Source organism: Mandrillus leucophaeus, unplaced genomic scaffold (genome assembly GCF_000951045.1).
Source record: "Mandrillus leucophaeus isolate KB7577 unplaced genomic scaffold, Mleu.le_1.0 Scaffold38, whole genome shotgun sequence".
NCBI classification, from domain to species: Eukaryota; Metazoa; Chordata; class Mammalia; order Primates; family Cercopithecidae; genus Mandrillus; species Mandrillus leucophaeus.
This window is the reverse complement of record NW_012104031.1, coordinates 3,277,793-3,297,682: the sequence shown is the minus strand read 5'-3', so window position 1 is coordinate 3,297,682 and position 19,890 is coordinate 3,277,793. Positions and strand designations below refer to the sequence as shown.

Sequence of the window (19,890 nt, the reverse complement as noted above, 5' to 3'; positions counted from 1 at the left end):
GAGAAGGACATGTTGGTTTCATTCAAAGAACTTTTTTCCCATCAATCCAGGCCCGCTTCCTGACTGAGAGGGAGGATATGGGTTAGACAGAGAAAGGGAGTAACCCTGGGATGGTTCGCAGGCAAGCCCCTGGGGAAGGAGGAGCATGGGGAGGCTGGGGTGCTCTTTGTGCTGGAGGCAGTAGGTCTGGACGTGCTGTAGCTAGTGCTGGATGTGAGACAGGTGGCGTGGGAGTGTGGCCCCACTGAGGCTCTGGCTCGGGGGCTGTGTGCTTACAGAACCAGTCTTCAGTATGGCATCATGTGTCTGAAGAGGCTGAATTATGACCGGAAGGAGCTGGAGAAGAGGCGAGAGGAGAGCCAGCACGAGATCAAGGGTAAGCTCGTCAGGCTTGGAGAGGGTGCAGGAGTAGCCTGCTTGGCTGGTCCCTGCCTTGGGCCAACTGGAGGGGAGGCATTCTGTCTCTCAGGGAATCTTCCAGTCTGACAAGGAAGATGCAGCCTCACCTTAGGGAGCTCCCAGTCTGATGGAGGAGACATGGTCCATGCCAAGTTGGCTATAATCCCCTCCCTCCACCCCACATACCAGACTGCAGCCACTAACTGGACAAATGCAATGAATCCTCTGGGACGGTGTTATAGACTGGTGTGCTTGTGGAACTTGGTGATCTGGATGGGGTTGGATGGGAGATGCAAATCTTAGAGAAGACCTTGAAGGTGGAAAGAATATGAAGACTATTCCAGCTTGTGGCAGGGGGATGGCCCGTGCAAGGGCTCTGGGGAGAAAGCTCAGAGCCTGTTGGCCTGACCCCAGGTCCTGTAAACTGGCAGGGATGAAATGAGTGGGGGGTTGGTTCCCCAGGAGTCCAGGTTCCAGGGAGGACAGAAAGAAGATACAGAAAGTTGGGGATGGGGTGGGGGCCAGAGAGCAGGGTGGACTGGGGCTCTGGGTTTAGGGAGTTCTGCTTCTGTCCTTGGAGGGTCCTTGATGAAGCGTAGTATCTTCTTCCATCCCTTTTCTTCCCCCACACTCCAGATGTGCTAGTCTGGACCAACGACCAGGTGGTTCATTGGGTTCAGTCTATTGGGCTCCGGGATTATGCCGGAAACCTGCATGAGAGTGGTGTGCATGGAGCCTTGCTGGCCCTGGACGAGAACTTCGACCACAACACACTGGCCCTGATCCTTCAGATCCCCACACAGAACACCCAGGTGGGTAGCCTTTTAATCAGTCAACCTTAGTCTCTCCCTGTCTCCCTTACTTGCTCTCTTTCTTTCCCTCATACACAAAGGCTTAGGTATCTTGGGGTTGGGGAGCTTTTCTAGGGCCTGTGCCAGAGGGGATTGCAATGTCCTCAATCCTCCTCTAAGTGGTCCCCTGTGCATAAGCAAGCCCTCATGGGAACACATGGTCTTCACATACAGGGCACACCTAGCACGGGCCTGGCACACAGTGTGCTCTTACAATGCACATCCCCATCCTGCCCTGGGTACCTCCATCTCCTCCTAACCCCACTTCATAGCTGAGACGCTGAGCCTTCCTTTTCATCCTGCTTCTCTGATCTGACTTTTCTTAGAGGGGAATGAGCCCCATGGCCCGAAGGGACCAGAGAGCCCATATCACCTTTGTCTACCACCCTAGGGATCTGCTCCTGGGCCCCCAGGCTTAAAAAAGCGAAATATACCAAATTACACAGCCCAGAGCCTCTCCATGCCTGGGCTTTGGCTCTCTGTCAACAGCTCAAATGATTAAACATCTCATGAAATTACGTTTCATCATTTTTATGGAGCTGTCATCTAAGAATATATCTAAATTTTCTTGAACCTATTTATATTTTTGGCCTTTCTAACTTCCTGTGGGTAATAGATTCTAGAAGTGCTGCTTGTTGTGTGGAGTACTTCCTGATTTTATTTGTCCTAAGAATGCCCCTGTCAGGCCCCTGGGGAAGGAACTACCTCCTCCTAATAGTTTAGGTTTGGTAAGGCTATTTGTATTTAACCAGTTCTCACCTTTTATAATTTCATAAACTCTGATTGTATTGCCTCTGGGCCCAAGCCTTTGTCTCTCCAGACAGAGTGTTCTTAATTCTTTTAGGCTTTCCTCATATAGACTTGCCTCTGTCCCCTGATTGTTTTAGCTGCCCTTGTCTGGACTGTTTGCAGCTGTCAGATCTCTTTTGAAATTCAGCCACCAGAGCTGCACAGGCTATTCTGGGAGCAGACACGTTTTGGCTCGAGTGCGGGTAGGGCTGTGTTGTCTCGTAATTCTGGGCAGTGTGTTGGCCTTTTAGGGGTGGTGGCAGTGTACAGGGCCAGTGTGTCCTGTAGGCATTCTGCAGTGACCTCCCACCCCCACCCCAGCCAGTCAAAACGGATAGGACAGATCCCTTCATTCTCCAAGAGAAGCCTGGATTTCTCCCCAAGTGCAGTTTTCTCCACTTGCCCACTTTGGACAAGCCTCATCTGCCACTTTCCTACCCACTCACATTGCTTTGTGAGATGCTTCTGAAATGTACACCTGTCCTCCTCACCTTTCACTGCCCAGAGGAGCAGTGTCATTTGGATACTTGAAATTTACTATGCTTCTCCTTTCAGATCATTTCTAAAAATGTTATGTTCCCAATACTGGCCCAGACTGTCCTTATGGAACTCTATGCGTAATATTTTCTACCCAGAAATGGACTTTTCTCTTTCTTTGATTTCCTATCTCAAATGCATTCAGTTTTGGAGGAAAGCAATAATTCTGTAAATAGCAGCAGGGACACCTCTCCGTGGCTTTCTAACCTTTCTTAATTTCCTGACCCAGTCATTGAGCTGTCGGAAGAAGTAGTGTCTGACCCAATATGGAATCCCTCATTTAAAATGGTTAAAAATGGCTCGATGTGGTAGCTTAGGCCTGTATGCTCAGTATTTTGGGAGGTCAAGGTGGGAGGATTGCTTGAGGTCAGGAGTTCAAGACCAGTCTGGGCAACATAGCGAGACCCAGTCTCTACAAAAAGTTTAAAAAATTAACTGAGTTTGGTAATGCATGACTGTAGTCCCAATTACTGGGGAGGCTGTGGTGGGAATTTTGCTTGAGCCCAGGAGTTTAAGGCTGCAGTGAGCCATGATTGTGCCACTGCACTCCAGCCTGGGCAACAGAATGAGACACTGTCTCACTCAAAAAAAAAAAAAAAAAAAAAAAAAAAGGTCTGGTAGCAGTTTTGAAAACTTTTCTGTTTCTGGCATTTCTGAAAACTGTGAATGAATTAATCTCCTGGGAGGCCTAAAGAAAGTCTGTATGTACACAGCCCAGGGACAACCAATATCCATAGCTGAGCAGGCTTCCTAATTTTAAGTTTTTGATGTGAAAACTTATCAGATATATTTATTTAATCCAAATCAGTCACATTCTGGTTATCCATGGTTTACATGCTTACGTACCCCTCCAGAAAGACAGGCACGATTTTCCCCTTTCAGACAATTTTTTTTTTTTTCCAACTAGGTGAAGTCTCTTTATCTATGTGTTCTATGATCCTACTTATTTTTTTCTTAGAGACAGGGTCCTGTTCTATCACCCAATCTGGAGTGCAGGTGTGATCATAGCTCCCTGCAGCCTCAGACTGGTGGTCTCAAGCTATCCTCCTGCCCAACCGGTATCTGGGACTGTAGGTGTTCACAACCACACCCATTTAATGAAATCTTTTTTTTTTTTTTTTTTGAGACAGGGTCTCACTATGTTGCCAAGGCTGCTACTTTTTTAAAAAAATTATGTTTTTCTAATTTGCTGTATATGAAAGAATCCTAGGCTTACAGCTTTACTTATGAGTTTGCTTGAAGGAGCAGCTTCAGAAAGGTGTGTAAAGGCCTCTAACAGGCTAAATGCACTGAAGCCTTGTATCTCTGCCCTTGGACCCTAGGAAAATGGTGAAAGATGGCATAAAGGTAGTTAACTGTAGCCCTTCCCACCTTTCCCTCTCCTGCTCTATGGACTCCAGGCACGCCAGGTGATGGAAAGAGAGTTCAATAACCTGTTGGCCTTGGGCACAGACCGGAAGCTGGATGACGTGAGTACCTGGCCATGAATTAGGAACCTTGGGGATTTGGTCATCTTAATTGGATTGAAGTTCATGAGTTCTGCCTTCCCTGGGCTAATTGTTGGAAGGCTAGTCTAAGGGAGGAGAGCCAGAGGGGATGGGGATGATGAATGTCAGGGGGTTGAGGAAATGGACCAGCCCTAGAAGAACTTGTCTGGGGTAGTAATAGGTTGTGGAGAAGTCTCTGTGAAACTCCTGTGCAAAAGCTGAAGGCCCATGTGCTGTACTTCCATCATCTTCTAATTCTATGCCCTGCCTTCCTATCCACATAGGATCAAAGATTTTCCCCAAGGGCCATATCTTTGGGATCACACCTTTTTCTTGATGTCTCAGACCGTATTTCTTCAGTGCTGAGCTCAGCACACCTCCAGCCTACTCAGTAAGATTCCAGCCCATCCTTCAGGAGTGTGGGTGTGTGGAGGCAGATCCCTGCTGAGGTTGTTAAATTACAGGTTTGCTCTCCTGCTCACCAGTGCAGTCTGCACAGCTAAACACACGCTTAGGCTTTTACCATCCCAGGTTTCCCTAGTTTCACCCTCTGGTCTACCTTCACACCAAGTTAAAGTTTTCCTCTCTCCACCCTCCTGGTCACTGAAGGAACAGTCCCTTGCACTTGATTTCATCAGGCCTTCCCCTTGAGTTGAGGGCATTCTGAGCTATGGTCCTCTTTGAGATGCCAACCTAAGCATCCTGCTGTTTTGTTTTGTTTTGCACTGGTTTGCTGAGGTCATAGCCCCTCCTTGGCCCCCGTCTCCTCTTCCTTCCTTCTTCCTCCCTCCTCACTTTCCTATCACTGCCCTTGCCTGTCAGGTCTGCCCTAGTTGATTTGGTTCCAAACAAGTTAAAAGAAAGCCCAGAGTGTTTTTCGCTGCTCCGTCTTCAGTCAGATCACTGTTTCTTAGTAGGGTTTAAAACAGGGCTAAAATCCACCTTTGTAGAAGGATTGCTCTGCCTCAGGGAGACACAGGGTATTCTCAGGAATTTTTGTGGAAGTGTTTTCTTCACAGAGGTACCTTGAAGTTTGGGAGAAAAAAATATTTCTATAAGTATTTGTTTTGGTCATTTGGATACCTTAAAGGGCATAAACTGGCAGCCCCCCCACCCCAACCCAGAGCTATTGCAACTCTTGAGAGATCTCTGTTTTCCTAATGCCCCTGTGGTATTAACCCTCCCACTAATTCCACGTGCACTTAGGATCTCTGCTTTCTTTGTTGCTGTCTGGAGAAATGACTCCCATATATTTATTAGTGTGGTGCTGTCTAATTTAGAAGCTATGTAGTCCTTCAATCCTTACAAAAATATTTTGAATGCCTGCCCTGTGCCAGGTATTGTGCCAGGCATGGTGGTTAGTGATGACGATGTCTCACTTTATGGTAATGATCACCACATGAGATAGGTTATGGTGCCCATCTTACGGATGAGGAAATTGAAGCTCAAAGAGGGAACTTATCTGCTGTGGCAGAGCAGGACCAGAACAGATGCGAGTCTGATTTCTGAGCTCTTCCCCCTTGTTCCACTTCCTCTGGGAAGCTTGTGGAGCTATCTGACCTATCAGGCCCCAGACACTTGGGTGGAGTTATTGATTAGACATTGGGGTGTACATAGAGCTGTGCAGTGGAGTTTTTGGGACTGCAACTAGGTGTGGGCTAGAGAGGATGGTTTTTGTGGGAAGCGTAGAGTAGAAGCCAGGTCCTGGGAATAAGGTAAGATTTGGGGGTGAGGGGAGGGTCTGGGGTCCAAGGAGACTGCTTCCTGTCCGGCTCTCTAGCACATCATCAGCAACCTTGAGCTGTCTCTTGCAACCACACCCTCTGCCGATTTTGGTTCTTAGTGTCCCTTCTGAAGCTTCAAGGCTCTTAAGGGCGGTATCCAGTTCTCCCTGTACATGGAGATGAGGACTGAAGGGAAAAATAAGGAAGAGGGGAGCGGGAAGGAGTAACATCTGACGATTAGGGGACAGGGGAAGAATGCAGAAACAGGTCCTTAGGGTTGGCTGAAGGTGGAAATGGAGACAAGGGGAAGGCGGGAGAGAGAAAAGAGGCTCTGGGCTAGGGTAAGAGCAGGATCATGGGGAGGATAGCAGTGACAAGGCAAGTTCCCGACAAACTCAGGAATGGGACTCCTGCATAAAGAGCCAGCTGCCACCTATTCATTTAATGAATATTTATTGAGTACCTAATGTGATCCCGGGCACTGCTCAGAGGTTGGAGATACGTTGGTTGGAACAAAAAAGATTATGGTTTCTGCCCCGTGGAGCATAGAATTTGAGAGGGAGAAAGAGTGAGAGAGAAAGTGAAAGGTATGGAGGTAGGGAGAAAGGAAGGAGGTGGGAAAAGGAGGAGGAAAGAGATGCAGTCATGCATGGCTTAATGATGCTTAGCCACGGGGATAAGTTCTGAGAAATGCATCATTAGGCAATTTGATCACTGTGTGAACATCATAGAATGTACTTACACAAACCTAGGTGGTATAGCCTATTGCACACCTTGGCTGTATGGTATAGCCTGTTGCTCTTAGGCTACAAACCTATGCAACTTGTTACTGTATTGAATACTGCTGGCATTTGTAAGTATTTGTATATCTAAACATAGAAAAGGGACAGTAAAAGTATTATAATCTTATGGGACCACCAGTGTCTATGCCGTCCATCACTGACTGAAACATTATGTGGTGGTGCATGACTGTATTAATGAAATAATCTCATAAATACATATAAAAGTGCTACTAGGATGAGTGCTGTGACAGAGAGGTACATGGTGCTGAGAATTTATCAGAGCATTTGACCCACTCAGGGCACGTACAACAAACCCTAGGGGGTCAGGGCTGGGAGGGGTTGTTGAGGCAAGAACAGGCGGGTGAATGTCCATTGTTCCTGCTAGTCCCACTTTGCCTGCATCAGCTCCGAGAACATGGGGTGGAGGGAGATTGGGCATGACTTCCAAGCAGGGTGATGGAGGCTCTAAGTGTGGGGTGCGGAGGCCTGTGCAGAGGGGGATCCTGTAGGGTTGGGGTCCTGGGTGCCCTGCGGCAGAGATGGTTATTTTGGAGACATGGCTGGCATAGGTGAGGGGGGGCAGATGGCAGGAGGGCTGCCTGCCATGTCCTTTGGAGGAGCCTGCGTCTGCTTGGTGGTCTGCCTGACCCATCCCTGTTACAGGGTGATCTCATCTGATCTCATTAGTGTTAGGCAACCTGAGAAACAGGTCGGGCAGATGTTACTATTATCATTTTACCGATGAGGAAACAGACTCAGAGGGTCACTCACCTGGTACAGGGTCACATAGCCAGTAAAATGGCAGAGCCAGGTGTCTGACTCCCGCCAGACACAGTACTCTTCCGGCATACTGGGCTACAGCCATTCGGAGGCCCCAGAAGGACAGGACGGTGTATATAGGGACTGGCTGTCACCTCCCATGGGCTGAGGCTGAGGAATGCCTTGAAAGGTGAATGGTCATGCCAAGCCCACTTTGAGAAGATTGTGGTGGACTGGGAAACAGTTCAACTGCAGGATGGCAGACCCAACAAGATTCTCCCTCACACACTCCCTCCATCCGCCACCCGGAGACAGGGAATTTCAGAGTCGCAGGGTTTCCCCATTCACTGTACAGATGGAAAGACTCAAGGCTAGAAAGGGGAAGTGACCTCGCTCCCTCTTTCCAAAGGAGTGGGAGTGGTGCCCCTAGAACCAGCTGCGACTGGCCCCCTCCAGGCAGGGCGTGAGGATGGCAATTCCAACAGGCCCTTGGGCCTCTGGTGTTCCCCACGGTGCAGGGGGATGACAAGGTGTTCCGCCGCGCGCCCTCCTGGAGGAAGCGCTTCCGGCCGCGGGAGCACCACGGTGGCGGCGGCATGCTCAGCGCCTCGGCGGAGACCCTCCCGGCGGGCTTCCGTGTGTCCACCCTGGGGTCCCTGCAGCCCCCACCGGCCCCGCCAAAGAAGATCATGCCTGAAGGTGAGTAACAGGCGAGCTGGGCATGGCCGAGGCCCAGCCGAGTGCGGGCTCCTTCCTGGCACCCTGGGGCCGGGCCAGGTGGAGAGGGGCGAGGCCGAGGCTGGTGCCCCGCGCTCTCGGGCTGCCGCTGCACTAACGCCCCGCGGGGAGCGTGTGCGCGCACTAACCCGCCGCTCTGTGTGTTCTCCCGCGGCTGCCGACTTCTCCCAGCCGGGACGGCGGGGGCGCAGAGACTGGAGACCTCCACGGTTCGGACCTACTCCTGCTGACCCCCCACCCTCCCGCCCGGGGTCTGACGGGGGGGTGTGCCCGTGGCTCGGGGTAAGTGGGCCAGGCCCAGGGACGCAGGCACCTTGCTGCTGGCCCTCGGCCCCACGCACCTGCCTTTGGCTGCCGGCCTGGCCCTGCCGCTCCAGCCCCGCTTACCAGCACTGCCCGGCTTGTCCCTTCCTGCTTCGTCTGGCCCGGGGCACTTTGCGCTTGGAGCACGCTGCATTGCCGCTGCCGCACACATCCTGCAACCTGTCTCACAGTGTGATGCCTGTCTCTCTCTCTCCCTCAGCTCACTCCCACTATCTCTACGGACACATGCTCTCCGCCTTCCGGGACTAGCCACGGCCCCCAGGGCTGGCTTCCTTCTTCTGGGTTTCACAGGCTCTACTGGCCCTGACCCCTCCTGCTCGTTCCCCTTCCTTCCGCGGCTCCTAGTCTCGTCCGTGACTTTACGGTTGCCCTGGATCTCAGAATATATTCGTCCACCCCCTCGGCACCCCACTACCCAGAGTCCCACCGTGTGTCCATTGTAAGTCTGGTGGGTGTGGCTGGGGTCTCCTGGTATTGTGGAGGCACCCAGGTTGTCCACACTTGGGATTCTGGGGGAAGGAGAGAAGGGGCTCCCAGGGTGGATGTGAAGCCACCCTTCCTCTTCTGGACCCAGTCTGGTCTGCACCGCAGCCTCCACCAAGACCAGGATCCTGGGCCACGGGCTGGGATGATCCTTCTAAGAAAGGGTCATTTCAGACGCAGCCCTGTTTGGGCTATTCAACCTTAGGGTCTCTTTCCACGTCTGGCTGTGCCAAATGGTTTGGCAGCTGGTTTTGGCATCCCCAGCATCATCACTCTCCCAACCCATCACCATGACTGCGGTTCCTGTCCCCATTCTCTTGGGGACAGGGAGGGACTGGGAAGGGCTACTGAAGACCCCATTCTCCCGCAGGATGGTGAGGCTGGGAGGAGGAAGACTGAGGTAGAGATTCCAGGCCCTGGCATAAGCTGAATCCCAAATGTGGGTTTGGGAAGAACCAGAGAGAAATGGATCCCTGAGCTCTGAGCCAAGGGTGAGGATGGGGAAACTCTAAGCCCCTGCCCAATAAGAGGCGCAGGCAGACCAGCCAGAGAGAAAGCCGATGGCCTCTGGGTAGCCTTAAGCCCAAAGGGCAGGGGGAATGTCCCCTGCCCCAACCATCGGGTGGAGCTTCTGCTGGGCTGTGGGGAAGGGAGGTTGTGTGGATCTTGACTCTGGGGCAGAACAGATCTAACCATGCATTGCTAGCTCTGCTCCCAGCATCCCTTTCCCTTCTCTCCTCCTCTGCCTCACTTTAGTAATCCCAGCCCTATAAAAATGAACATGATGGGTGGATGGAATATACATTGACCCTAAAGTCAAGTCTGGGGAAAAGGCAGACTGAGGCCTCCTTTCTCTGACCTCCCAGGAAGAAAATAGTTTCTCCTACAGTGATTCATGTCCCAGATTCAGGAAAACCAATGTTGGTGAAGTCAGCCACTCTCCTGCTTGTCCCCACATCACCTAACCCTCATCCAGAGCTCTTTTGGTGTATAGGGACTGCCTCCTCCTGGAATTCCTAAGATCCACCCAGCTTCCACCATTTTCATTGCTTTCCCCAGCAGCATGGTGGGAACCTGAGCTGAGGGATACAGGTCCTGTTTTGGTAGGAATATTATTCCCAAGAAACACCCCCTCCTCACCTACTCTCTCATCCTACCTAGGTGCCTGAAAATGTTCAAGACTTATGTTCAGGGTGGGATGATGGAACCTAGGGCTTCATCAAAGTGAGAGGAAAGGAAAAGCATCTGGCACGTGTTTCTTGGAGAGGGGCCAGTGCAGTGCCATCCTGCAGGTGGCTGGAGCAGCTGCATTGCAACCTGATCACCTTGAGTTCTGAGCAGGGGCTAGGCTTGCAGGTGAGATAATGGGCCAGGGCACCCAGTCCAGAAGGAGCAATGGCACCTGGGCAGTGCCAGGGCTTAGAGCCTGCTGCTCCTTTTCAGTAGAGGAGAGGCTCATCAGTGGTGTGGTGGGGTGGGCTCTCCCCTAGGCTTGGGCAAGGCAGCCACTTGCCCTTGCTCTCCCTTAGTGTTCCCTGGCCTCCCTGCCATCAGGTTGCTGGGAGTGGAGATGGAGGGATTATTGTGCAGAAAATGAGTTGGATGGAGATAAAGAACTCCCATCCCTGCATAATGGATGTTAAGATGATGGAGATTCCTAAGATTGGTGGAGTTGGGCAATGCACAGCCATCTGACTCCTTCAGGGTGCTCTTGATGGGCTGGCTGTATGGGAGACTCAGTCCCAGCCTCTCTCCTCTACAATTCCTGCCACTGTTGGCCATGTTGTAAGGCAGTAGCTGTGCCAGGATAGCTGGGTCCATTCAGAGCACCCTGAGAAGTATTGCAGGGAGGTGTTAAGAAGAGAAATCTGAAGAAATCTGTGCAAACAGTGATGGAAGGCTGTTGTCTTGGTGTATCCCTTGCCTCATAGTCAATATATTTTTTTCTTTGGCGAGTCACCAGTGACCCGAGCCCTCCACACCAGCCTCCTGTATCTCATCAGGTCCCTTCTCAGTACTGTACTTGCTCAGTGCATCAGGAATGGGTGTATGGGTGTGTGTGGATGTGAGTGTGGGTGTGTACGTACTAATAAACAACCTGGTTTTAAGATAATGTACAAATGGCCTCCAGTCTTTTTTTTTTTTTTTTTTTTTAAACTCTGAACTCACCTGAGATTTCCAGCTGCTTTCACAGTCGTAAAGGCTGCTGTACTCTGGGAAGGAAATATACAATTTTCAGAACTTACAGTCAATAACTGTCTGTTTATGTAAGCACAGGATTGATAGATTAATGTTTGGGTTACATGTGCCCAGTGGGTAAAGGACCAGATAAGGAGAGAGGAGCCTGGTGTCTTCTTTCGTCTCTCTCACCTGGTCAGGCTGTCACCCTTTCCCGCTGCTCCTGGAGTTCCTTCTCCTGAATGCCCCTTGGTCACATCACTCCACTGTTCCCACTTTCAGCAGCTCCAAGCACCTCTAGCTCAGAGTTGCAGTTCCTCCTCAGTGTGGCCTAAGAAGCCATTCATGACTTGGCTCCTTCACCTCTCCTCCTCCCACCAGTCCCCAGTCCACCTAACTCAGAAACATGGTGTCCACCCAACCCCGTCACCAGAAGGCAGCACGACTGCTTCTGTCCTTACCGTTGTAGTTTTGAGCTGACAAGACCACTTCAGGCATCACTGGGGAGGCATCACCTGCCTTTCCCCAGCAGAACTAGTTAACCAGCAACCTCTGCTCTCCGGACACTCTGCACACTGCACAGGTTGGGCAGTGATTGCCTCCCACGCTGGACTGCGAGTTCCCTCCTTTGGGGCAGCCTCATTGATCTCTGCACCCCTAGGTGTATATCCTCGAATGAATAAATGCACCAGCCTTCTCTCAGAGGGTTGTATAAGGATTAATATTAGTAAAAGCTAAAAATTACTGAGTAATATTGTTTGCCAGACACTATTCTAAGCATAGTAAATATATTAACTCATGAATCCTCACAACTCTGATATATTCTTAGTATTTTATAGAACAGGACATTTTAAGACTAAGATAATACAACTGGTAAGAGACAGATGTGGATCTCAAACCTAGGCCTTCTTGACTCCGGTGCCTTGTCCTTAACTATGATATGTGTGTTCAAACTCCTGACCCAGAGCCAGGAGTTTTTGTCTTTGTTTTTTTCATTAGGAGTAGCATGATGAAAAGGAATGCTTATCAAATGTTGCTATCTTCTCTTTTAAGTGAACTCAAGCCCCTGTCCCTCAACAAGCCTTCCCAAGCTGCCCAGCTCCCTTTTGCTGACTCCTTTGTGTGTACAACTCACGTGGTCTTTGGCTGCTATGAATCTTCGGGGGGCCGTGTTTCCCCTGTTCCCATGAGTGGTGAACTCCCCTTTGTGTAGCACAGTGCACCCTGCATCCTTGTGTCCTCTTTAAGGCTGATGGTGCCCCAAACATGGATGGAACAAGGACAGCAGAGTCCATGGGCACAAGTGACAGGAGGGAGTGGGACAAGGCACCCTGGACACAGCCCAGGGAGGGAAAACAGAGGTGAGGGAAGGTACTGGCCCTGTGCCTACAGGCCTCTGGGAGTCCCTTGCTACCCTCTCCAGGATCAAAGGTAAAATTGATGAGCCTTGGTGACTGGCTAGCCATGGGAATGAGATCTTCACTGGAGGGATCCAGGAAAACTATGACTTCGTTGTGCTGCCTTCCACTGGGACAGGGGATATAGACGGAGCTGACTTATGTGGAAATGGGAGTTTGATTTTGGACATGCTGGGCTTAAGGTGAGAACTGGACATCATGGTTCCATCCGCACTTGTACGGAAGAAGAATCTAGGTGTCTTTCCTTGAACCCTTTCCTTTGCTCCCTCTAGGAATGTTCCAAGCATTGAGGGGCCAGGTGCCTGGATCCACGTGGGGACCTGTGGCTGAGGGGGACAGGGATGAGGCACAGCCAGAATCGTGGAGGGGCTGTGATTGGAGTTCCCACTCAGGACTGGGTTGAGCTTCCTTAGCCAAGATCCCGGCTCAACCTGAAGTCTTCCAGGCCCACCCTCAGGCTTTTCTGCCCCAGCCTGGGGTCCAGAAGCCCGGGGAAGCCCAAGAAACCTAACATGTTGGGGTGGCGTTTTATCCAGGAAACAGATACCTGAGCTGAGGGGTATCTTTTCCTCTCACCCTCTGCCATCCCTCCGCCGCCTCCCTCTCCAGTTGATCCACCCTGTCTACACCTGCAGCACTTAAGAAGGTTTTCCAGTCTACCAAATAAATTACTCTGAGAGGTTAGATCCCTAGGAATGCTTATCGGAGTGCCACAAGTAGCACTGTAAGCATTCAGTTCACACCAATTATCTCAGCACTCTAAGAAGTTCCTATTTACACACCAACAATTGGTATGCCCATTTTAAGTAATATTTATCTTTTCATTGTAGTGGATTCCCTAAAGTCCATTATTAGGCAACATTTGATTAACCCGGTTTGATTTATTGTAGGTGCTTCCAACTAAAGAACACATTTGAGCTAATCTCCCTAAAGAACTCCAACTCATTATTCATTAATTGGAGTCTTCTCTGTAATTCTGTTGTGAAGATTAAGCATTTGCTAATTTAAGGAAGTCCCCATGTGGCCGGGCGCAGTGGTTCACGCCTGTAATCCCAGCACTTTGGGAGGCCGAGGTGGGTGGATCACGAGGTCAGGAGATCGAGACCATCCTGGCTAACATGGTGAAACCCCGTTTCTACTAATAATACAAAAAAATTAGCCGGGCGTGGTGGCGGGCGCCTGTAGTCCCAGCTACTCGACAGGCTGAGGCAGGAGAATGGTGTGAATCCGGGAGGCGGAGCTTGAAGTGAGCCCAGATTGCGCCACTGCACTCCAGCCTGGGCGACAGAGCGAGACTCCGTTAAAAAAAAAAAAAAAAAAAAAAAAAATTCCTTCTGCTTTGATAACAATTGTTTATTCTGTGAAAATAACGAGTGAGGCTGGGCTCCTGCTTAGCAGAGTTTGCCATTCACACCTGTGGAATTCTAGCAAATTGTTTTTCCCTTAAGAACTTAAAGACATGAAAAAGTAAGTAGACAGTGACTACACTCCACCATGGTAGGGATCTATTGCATCCAGTGTCATTGCTGAGGACTGTTCATTCTTTCCAGAGTCTGAGTGAGACCCTCACTGTCTAATTGTCAGAATAACTGAAGAGGAGTAGACTTAAAAAAATATATCCAGCAGCCCCAGAACCTGTGCTTCAGCAGAGCTGAGTGCCTTCCTTGGCCAGCCCTTCTTATCCCAGTGAGGAGGAGGGTGAGGGATGGGCAGGTCACAGCTGCAGGTGACAGGGCTGTTTCCACGCTAGGAGCGCGGGAGGTGCCAGAGGCAGAGGAAATGAACTTGAGGGGAGAAGATCCTCCATGAATGTGTTCTGAGAATTTTTAGGGGGTAATAAAGGAGTAAATGTAGATTCCAGAGCCAAGGCATTGCAGCCAGCCCCGTTGCCCTCCTCATTCTCCAGGGCAGTGAATCAGAGCTAAGAGTCATGGAAATGACCTTGGTCTTCCTCTCCAGCCCCTCCAAGGGGGAAAGACTAAACTCAGTGACACCAAGTTGAAAAGAAGAAAATCCCACCAATGGGAGCAGAGGAGGCCAATTTGGAATTCCCAATAAGCCCTGCCTGACTGGTTTGGGACAAGCAGGCAGTGGGGGAGACCCTCCCTTCTGCACCCTCACCTGAGTTCTGTGAGTCTCCAGAGGCTTCTTCTGATTGTTTTCCTTAGGCAGAGTTTCTGAAGAAACTCGGGGGGCACAGTGTTAACTCTCCTCTGCAGCAGTAAGGTCAGGAGGGTGGGTGTGGGAGAGATGGCCCAGCTGAGCTCAGAGCGGGTGCAGGGGGGTCGCTAGAGCCTCAGGCAACACTGGGTTAAGTCCATTGTCAAGGGCCCCAAAGAATTAAGTAGGGCTGGAATGTACCATGCTCTGAATCCCTGCTTTGGTAATGATTCTGAAACTTATAATTTGCAGTAAATCAGATGAACTTAGCCCCAAGCTGTTGGAATTAATAACGTTTTCAGTAGATGTCCATGTTCCGTTTGAATTCTAGCTCCTGTTAACTCCCCAGTTAATCCTTGTGTAATGTCTAACCAAAAATCTCTGTTCTCAATTTCCCACCCACCTTCTACCCTCAGGAAGCTAATATTTGAAAAATAGCACCCCAAATGAAGAGAACCCAGCTTCTCTTCAATTGTTCTTTGTGGACCCCTTTACCCTCCCCGAGCTAAATCTGAATCTCCTTCATGCTGGGAGCTGCAAGCAGGAACCACAATCCCCTTCTGCCTGGAGGGAATGGAGGAGAATGGGGAGGGGCCATGCTATTTGGCCAGCAAGGAAATGACAGTGTCTGACCCCACTGCCTTCCTCACCTCCCACTTCTCTATAGGGCTCCTGGTATTGTGACACCAGGGCAGAGGTGGGGGACTAGGGAAGGGAAACCACAACTTCTAGCTCTGCACCCTGGCTGTAGGCTGAGCACTGGGCTCACGAATTGCTCAATTAACTGAAACCGGAGGACCTGTTGGGACATGACGCAGAGCACAGCAGCCTGTGAGCAATGGCTGTGAAGTATAGTCATAGCCAGTTGTCCTCCGTGTCCCACAAGGATGTCTGTGGAATCTGGTCTCCACCTAGACGGAGGTCTAGACATGCTCGACTTCCTTCCTGATGGTGAAAAGAGCCGGGGTCCCCAGTGCCTAGTGACCACCAGCAAGATGAGGCCCTCAGCGCTGTGGAGCCCCGCCCACTAGGGTGTGTCTGGACTGCTCAGCGGGAGGGGGCAGGGCTGTCAGTCATTTCCCTCCCTCTGCATCATCACCGACACTCTTCTGGCAACCAGTCTTTATTCATTTTTTAAAAAAGGAAATCCAAATAAGTTAGCAAAAAAAAAAAAAAAATACAAAACAATGGCAAAACCACACGATGCTTAGTTAACAAAAGAAATCACCCCCAAGAGCCCCCAACCCCCTTTCCCTGCCTGTCCCCGGCAACTTCAGCACAGGAGACCTTGGTCAGATGGCAGCTTTACAAACAACACACAAAACAAAACAAAACATAAAACCACTGGAAGGTTCCCAATATTCACTGCAAAAGTTTGGCCCCCCAGGGACTTGGGAACAGAGGATTGTTTCTCTCCCTTTCTTTTCTCTCAATTCAGGGCAGGCCCAGCCCAGCCACTGGCATCGGGAAGAGACCAGAACAGGAGACGTGCACAGCTTGTCCAGGTCAGGACACTGTCTGTGTCTCTCAAACCGTTTCACTTAGGGGGTGGAATTAGAGGCCATGTTATGATAAAAAGGAAACTCCTGAGTTTGCCCCCTGAACTGGGGCATACATGAGGGGGCGCTCTGGTCCCCTGCTTTACCTTCCTGGAAAGGGGATGCCCTGTCCTCTAAGGAGGCAGCTGAATGAGGGCATCCAGTACCTTGCTGGGGGGTGGGTTAACCTTACATGGATGAGGAAGGGGATAGTCTGGCCTATGGCGCCCCAGAGCTGGCTTCCTAGCATCAGGGCAGCCTGGCTTAGGAGGCCCCTGCTACAGAAGCAGTGGCATCTGTGGTCAGCTTGGGGGGCTTGCAAGGATGCCTGGCTTGGCAGACAATCTCAGTTGGGCATGGTTTCATCTGGGAAGGCCACAGACACATCTTCCACTGTGATGCTGTCCACGATGGAGGTGAGGGAGTGCAGGTTGTGGGCATCTGTAGGGTCAGCCGTGAGCAGATGATCTGTAAGGGGAGGTGGGAAGGTGGTACCTGGGTGAGGAGTGGGGGTTCTTGAGGCCCAGAATAGAGGATGGGACCCTTGGGGTGACACAGGTTTTCCAGGACAGATGGGGGATAAAGCTCCAGAGTTCTACTCCCTAGTCCCTGCCTTTCCCCATGCTCTGCGTGTGTGTGTGTGTGTGTGTGTGTGTGTGTGTGCGCGCCTCTTCTCTGAACTCCCCTAGTGAGGTAAGGTTTGGAAGCAGTCACTCAAGTTGGAGCAGGATGGAGCTCCCCAGAGACTGGACCTGCCCTTTGCTTGGCCCAGTTTTGCAGCACTGACTCAGCACTTTGCAGGGACCCCTGGGGCAGGGACATTGTCCTCTCTGTGGAGAAGGTCAACCACCAGGCATCAGCTGGGGAGCTGCAGGAGCCACTATCACTCCTTTGCTGGTCAAGACTGCAGGGCTACACAGAACCTCCCAGCCCACCCTTTGGGTCCTGGAGTCAGCAGGTCCCTGGAGAGACCCAAGGGAAGAGGACCGGAGCAAGGAATAAGGTAAGAGGGAAGAACCTCGCCCAGGGAGGGACTGAGGGATTGGAGTCAAGGTTACCAGGGTCAGGCCTCACTTACCCCCGGGGTTGGCGCCGAACTCCAGTGCGCTGCCCCACTCTGGACTGCAGGAGGCGCTGTGAGAGCTGCATTCGCTAGGCACCTGCAAGACAGGGCGAAGGCCCAAGGTCGGAGCACAGCCGTTCTTTGATGTGTCTCTCTGCCTAGTCCCAGTGGGCAGAAGCACCTGTGGTGGGGTTGGAGGGTGGGCCACAGGCTGTGGCCTTCCAGCCCAGGCCATCCCCAACCCCAGAATCTTAGTAACCAGCTCCTCTCATGTCCTAGAGGCCCTGCTTCCAGGCCTTCTTGGCTTCCATCCTGAGTGGTGGTTCTGCCGTCACAGGACCCCAGGTTAAAGGTCCCTGGTTCTCCTGACTCTGGTGATAAGGGTGATGGAGACAGATTTTCTGACCCAGTGAAGGTCACTCTGTGCAGGCCTGCTGGAGTTCCAATGAGACTGAGTGGGTTTTCTCTCTGCTCAGCCACACCCAGGATGGGGGTGGGGCAGGGGGCAAAGCAGCCTTCTCTGGTGAACTTGGCCTGGCCTTTTAGGCTCTGACTCAGGCTCTGCGATTAATCCTCACCCTTACCCGGGCTGACTGTGGCCTTGCTCCTGATCCTTTCTTCAGTCCTGTGTTCCCCACCCCCACCCCTTCTGCACTTCCTCCCCACTGCCTCTATCTCATCTGGAAAGAACACAGGACACAGGAGGTCAGCTGGATAGCCCAGCTCTGACCAGGGAAGGGCTCCTGAAGCCCCTCGACCCTGTCTGGCACCTGCTCCAACCCTCTGAGCCCCTCTTGGAGTCTTGAGGCTGTCCAGGTGCCTTCCTCTGGCCCCCTCCCCCTGGGGCAGGGGGACGGGATGGCCACTTACCCCTGGCTGGGGCCCGCCCCCGCCCCGGTAGCGGAGGTCACGCTCCTCCTGGTTGAGGGAGCTGAGCAGGGTCTGGAGGCGCTCGATGTATTGGATGGCGCTGCGCAGGATCTCCACCTTGGGCAGCCGCTGGTTGGGGTTGAGCAGGGTGCTCCTCTTCAGGGCCTCGAAGGCCTCATTCACCTTCTTGAGCCTGCGCTTCTCCCTCAGTGTGGCCGCCCGCCGCCGGTCCACGGACACCGACTTCCTCTTACACACCTTACACGCCCACGGAAGGCACTGGCCCGGACAGTGCTCGGGGGTGCCCAGCCCCTTGTCTTCGAGGGGCCCTGGGGTCTCGGGGCTCAGGGTGAGCTCCGTCCGCTCATAGCCTGGTGGCTCGAAGCCCTGGAGGTGGACAGGCAGGTAGTTTTCCCCGTCATAGAAGCGGGGTTCCTGGTAGAAGTAGGGGGATGTCTCATACAGCTCCATGGGGTCGGAAAAGGCTTGTTCCTGCCACCAGACCCCAAGCTCCTGCAGCCCCTCACGCCAACTGCTGGGTGCCATTTAAACCCTCCCCGCTGGCATGGAACCAGAGATAAATATAGCCAACGCCACAGAAACCTGAGCCCCCTCTAAGCTGTTGCTGCACATCAAGACGTTTACAGTGGATTAGATGTGATTCCCCTTCTCTCTCCCCCATGGCCCCCACCCCACCCAGCCAGCCTGTCCCTGGCCCAGGCGGGCTCCTGTGCACGGGTCGGGAGGCCGTCGGGTGTAATTTGATTAGTTTTCATTTCTCAGCAGCCCCTGTGGGGCAGGGGCATTGGGGGAGGACACATTCCCCTCTCATCTGCTCCTTTCAATTACTCCTAGCTGGGCGGCCTGCCTGCTCTCTCCTTGCTAGTCCCCAAGAAGCTGGTGGGTGTAGGGGGAGGAGGGAACAAGGAAGGGTAGGCTTAGGCTGGAAGAGGCCTTAAGAGCCAACTTATCCATCTCCCTGCTTCCTGACAGCACCTTAACCACACTACATCAGTCGATGAGACTCTTAAAGACCTCCCTCCCGAAAGAATGGGACTGCTTCAGATTCTGGGCATTCATGGGCACTCAGTATCCGGGGATAAAAGGGATCAAGACTCAGAGCAGCTAATAGATTCCACTTTTGGGGTTCCCAAGCAGCTCTGACCTGTATGTTCTCTTAGGTCTCATGTGATGGGGGGTAAGTTGAGGCAAGAGAAATTATTTGGTTTTCGGTTTTCTTGGCAGGGGTCAAGAGAAATTTTCTCTTTAATACAGCGGCCGTGGTCAGAGCAGAGATTAGAATTTACAGCTTACACGTGCCACCTTCCCCAGAGCCGCAAGGTCAAGATGTACTAAGCTCCCTGTCTCCTCCCTGTCTCACTCCGGACCATTGATCTGTCCTTCTATGTTACCTCCTCAACTCTTTTCCCAACACCAGAATTTTCCTGACTCATTACTGTGGATGGGGGTGAAAAAGGAGAAAAAACAGAGCCCTTCAAACTCAGTTTAAATCTCCTCTCTCCTTGGCCATCGGGCTTGGTTGTTCTGCCTCTTCGTCTGAGCCATCAATTTTACATGTATCATGCAGGTCTCAAATGTCAGGTGGAGCAGGGACTGTATAATCTTCGGGCCTCTCAGGCCATGGTCACCTCTCAGTAGGTGCCTCAGGGTCTGAGAGGACAAATTCTTTCCAATGCAGTGGGCAGACCTCAGACACCAGCAGTGAACAAGGCTCAGTCTTAGGGCTGGGGATTATAGGGACACCCCAGACAGGGTCCCTGCCCTCGACC

At 51.8% G+C, this 19,890-nt stretch overlaps 2 protein-coding genes across 3 annotated transcripts in view; one reads left to right on the top strand and one right to left on the bottom strand.

The window, feature by feature from the left end:
* The window catches only part of PPFIA4 (protein tyrosine phosphatase, receptor type, f polypeptide (PTPRF), interacting protein (liprin), alpha 4), a 58,491-nt gene extending 47,501 nt beyond the window's left edge, over positions 1–10,990 (top strand). For both annotated transcript variants that reach the window (XM_011990500.1, XM_011990499.1), the window contains 3 exons: positions 3,977–4,045; positions 7,847–8,027; positions 8,590–10,990. In XM_011990500.1, the coding sequence (XP_011845890.1) occupies positions 3,977–4,045; positions 7,847–8,027; positions 8,590–8,639 (300 nt within the window). In that variant the 3' untranslated portion in view covers positions 8,640–10,990. The remainder of the gene's footprint in view (positions 1–3,976; positions 4,046–7,846; positions 8,028–8,589) is intronic.
* A 4,746-nt stretch (positions 10,991–15,736) lies between these two features.
* On the bottom strand, positions 15,737–18,642 carry MYOG (myogenin (myogenic factor 4)). Its single transcript, XM_011990494.1, has 3 exons — positions 18,101–18,642; positions 17,246–17,327; positions 15,737–16,635 (listed from the first exon to the last, which is right to left on the bottom strand). Exons 1-3 carry the CDS (start codon positions 18,569–18,571, stop codon positions 16,514–16,516), a joined length of 675 nt encoding a protein of 224 aa, XP_011845884.1. The 5' UTR covers positions 18,572–18,642; the 3' UTR covers positions 15,737–16,513.
* Positions 18,643–19,890: the final 1,248 nt, after the last annotated feature.

Coding starts and splice junctions, on each gene's coding strand:
- MYOG (XM_011990494.1), bottom strand. CDS start 18,571: ATGGAGCTGTATGAGACATCCCCCTACTTCTACCAGGAACCCCGCTTC. Junction 17,328..18,100: donor GGGGCGGGCCCCAGCCAGGG/GTAAGTGGCCAT, acceptor CCTGTCTTGCAG/GTGCCTAGCGAATGCAGCTC. Junction 16,636..17,245: donor GTTCGGCGCCAACCCCGGGG/GTAAGTGAGGCC, acceptor CTCCCCTTACAG/ATCATCTGCTCACGGCTGAC.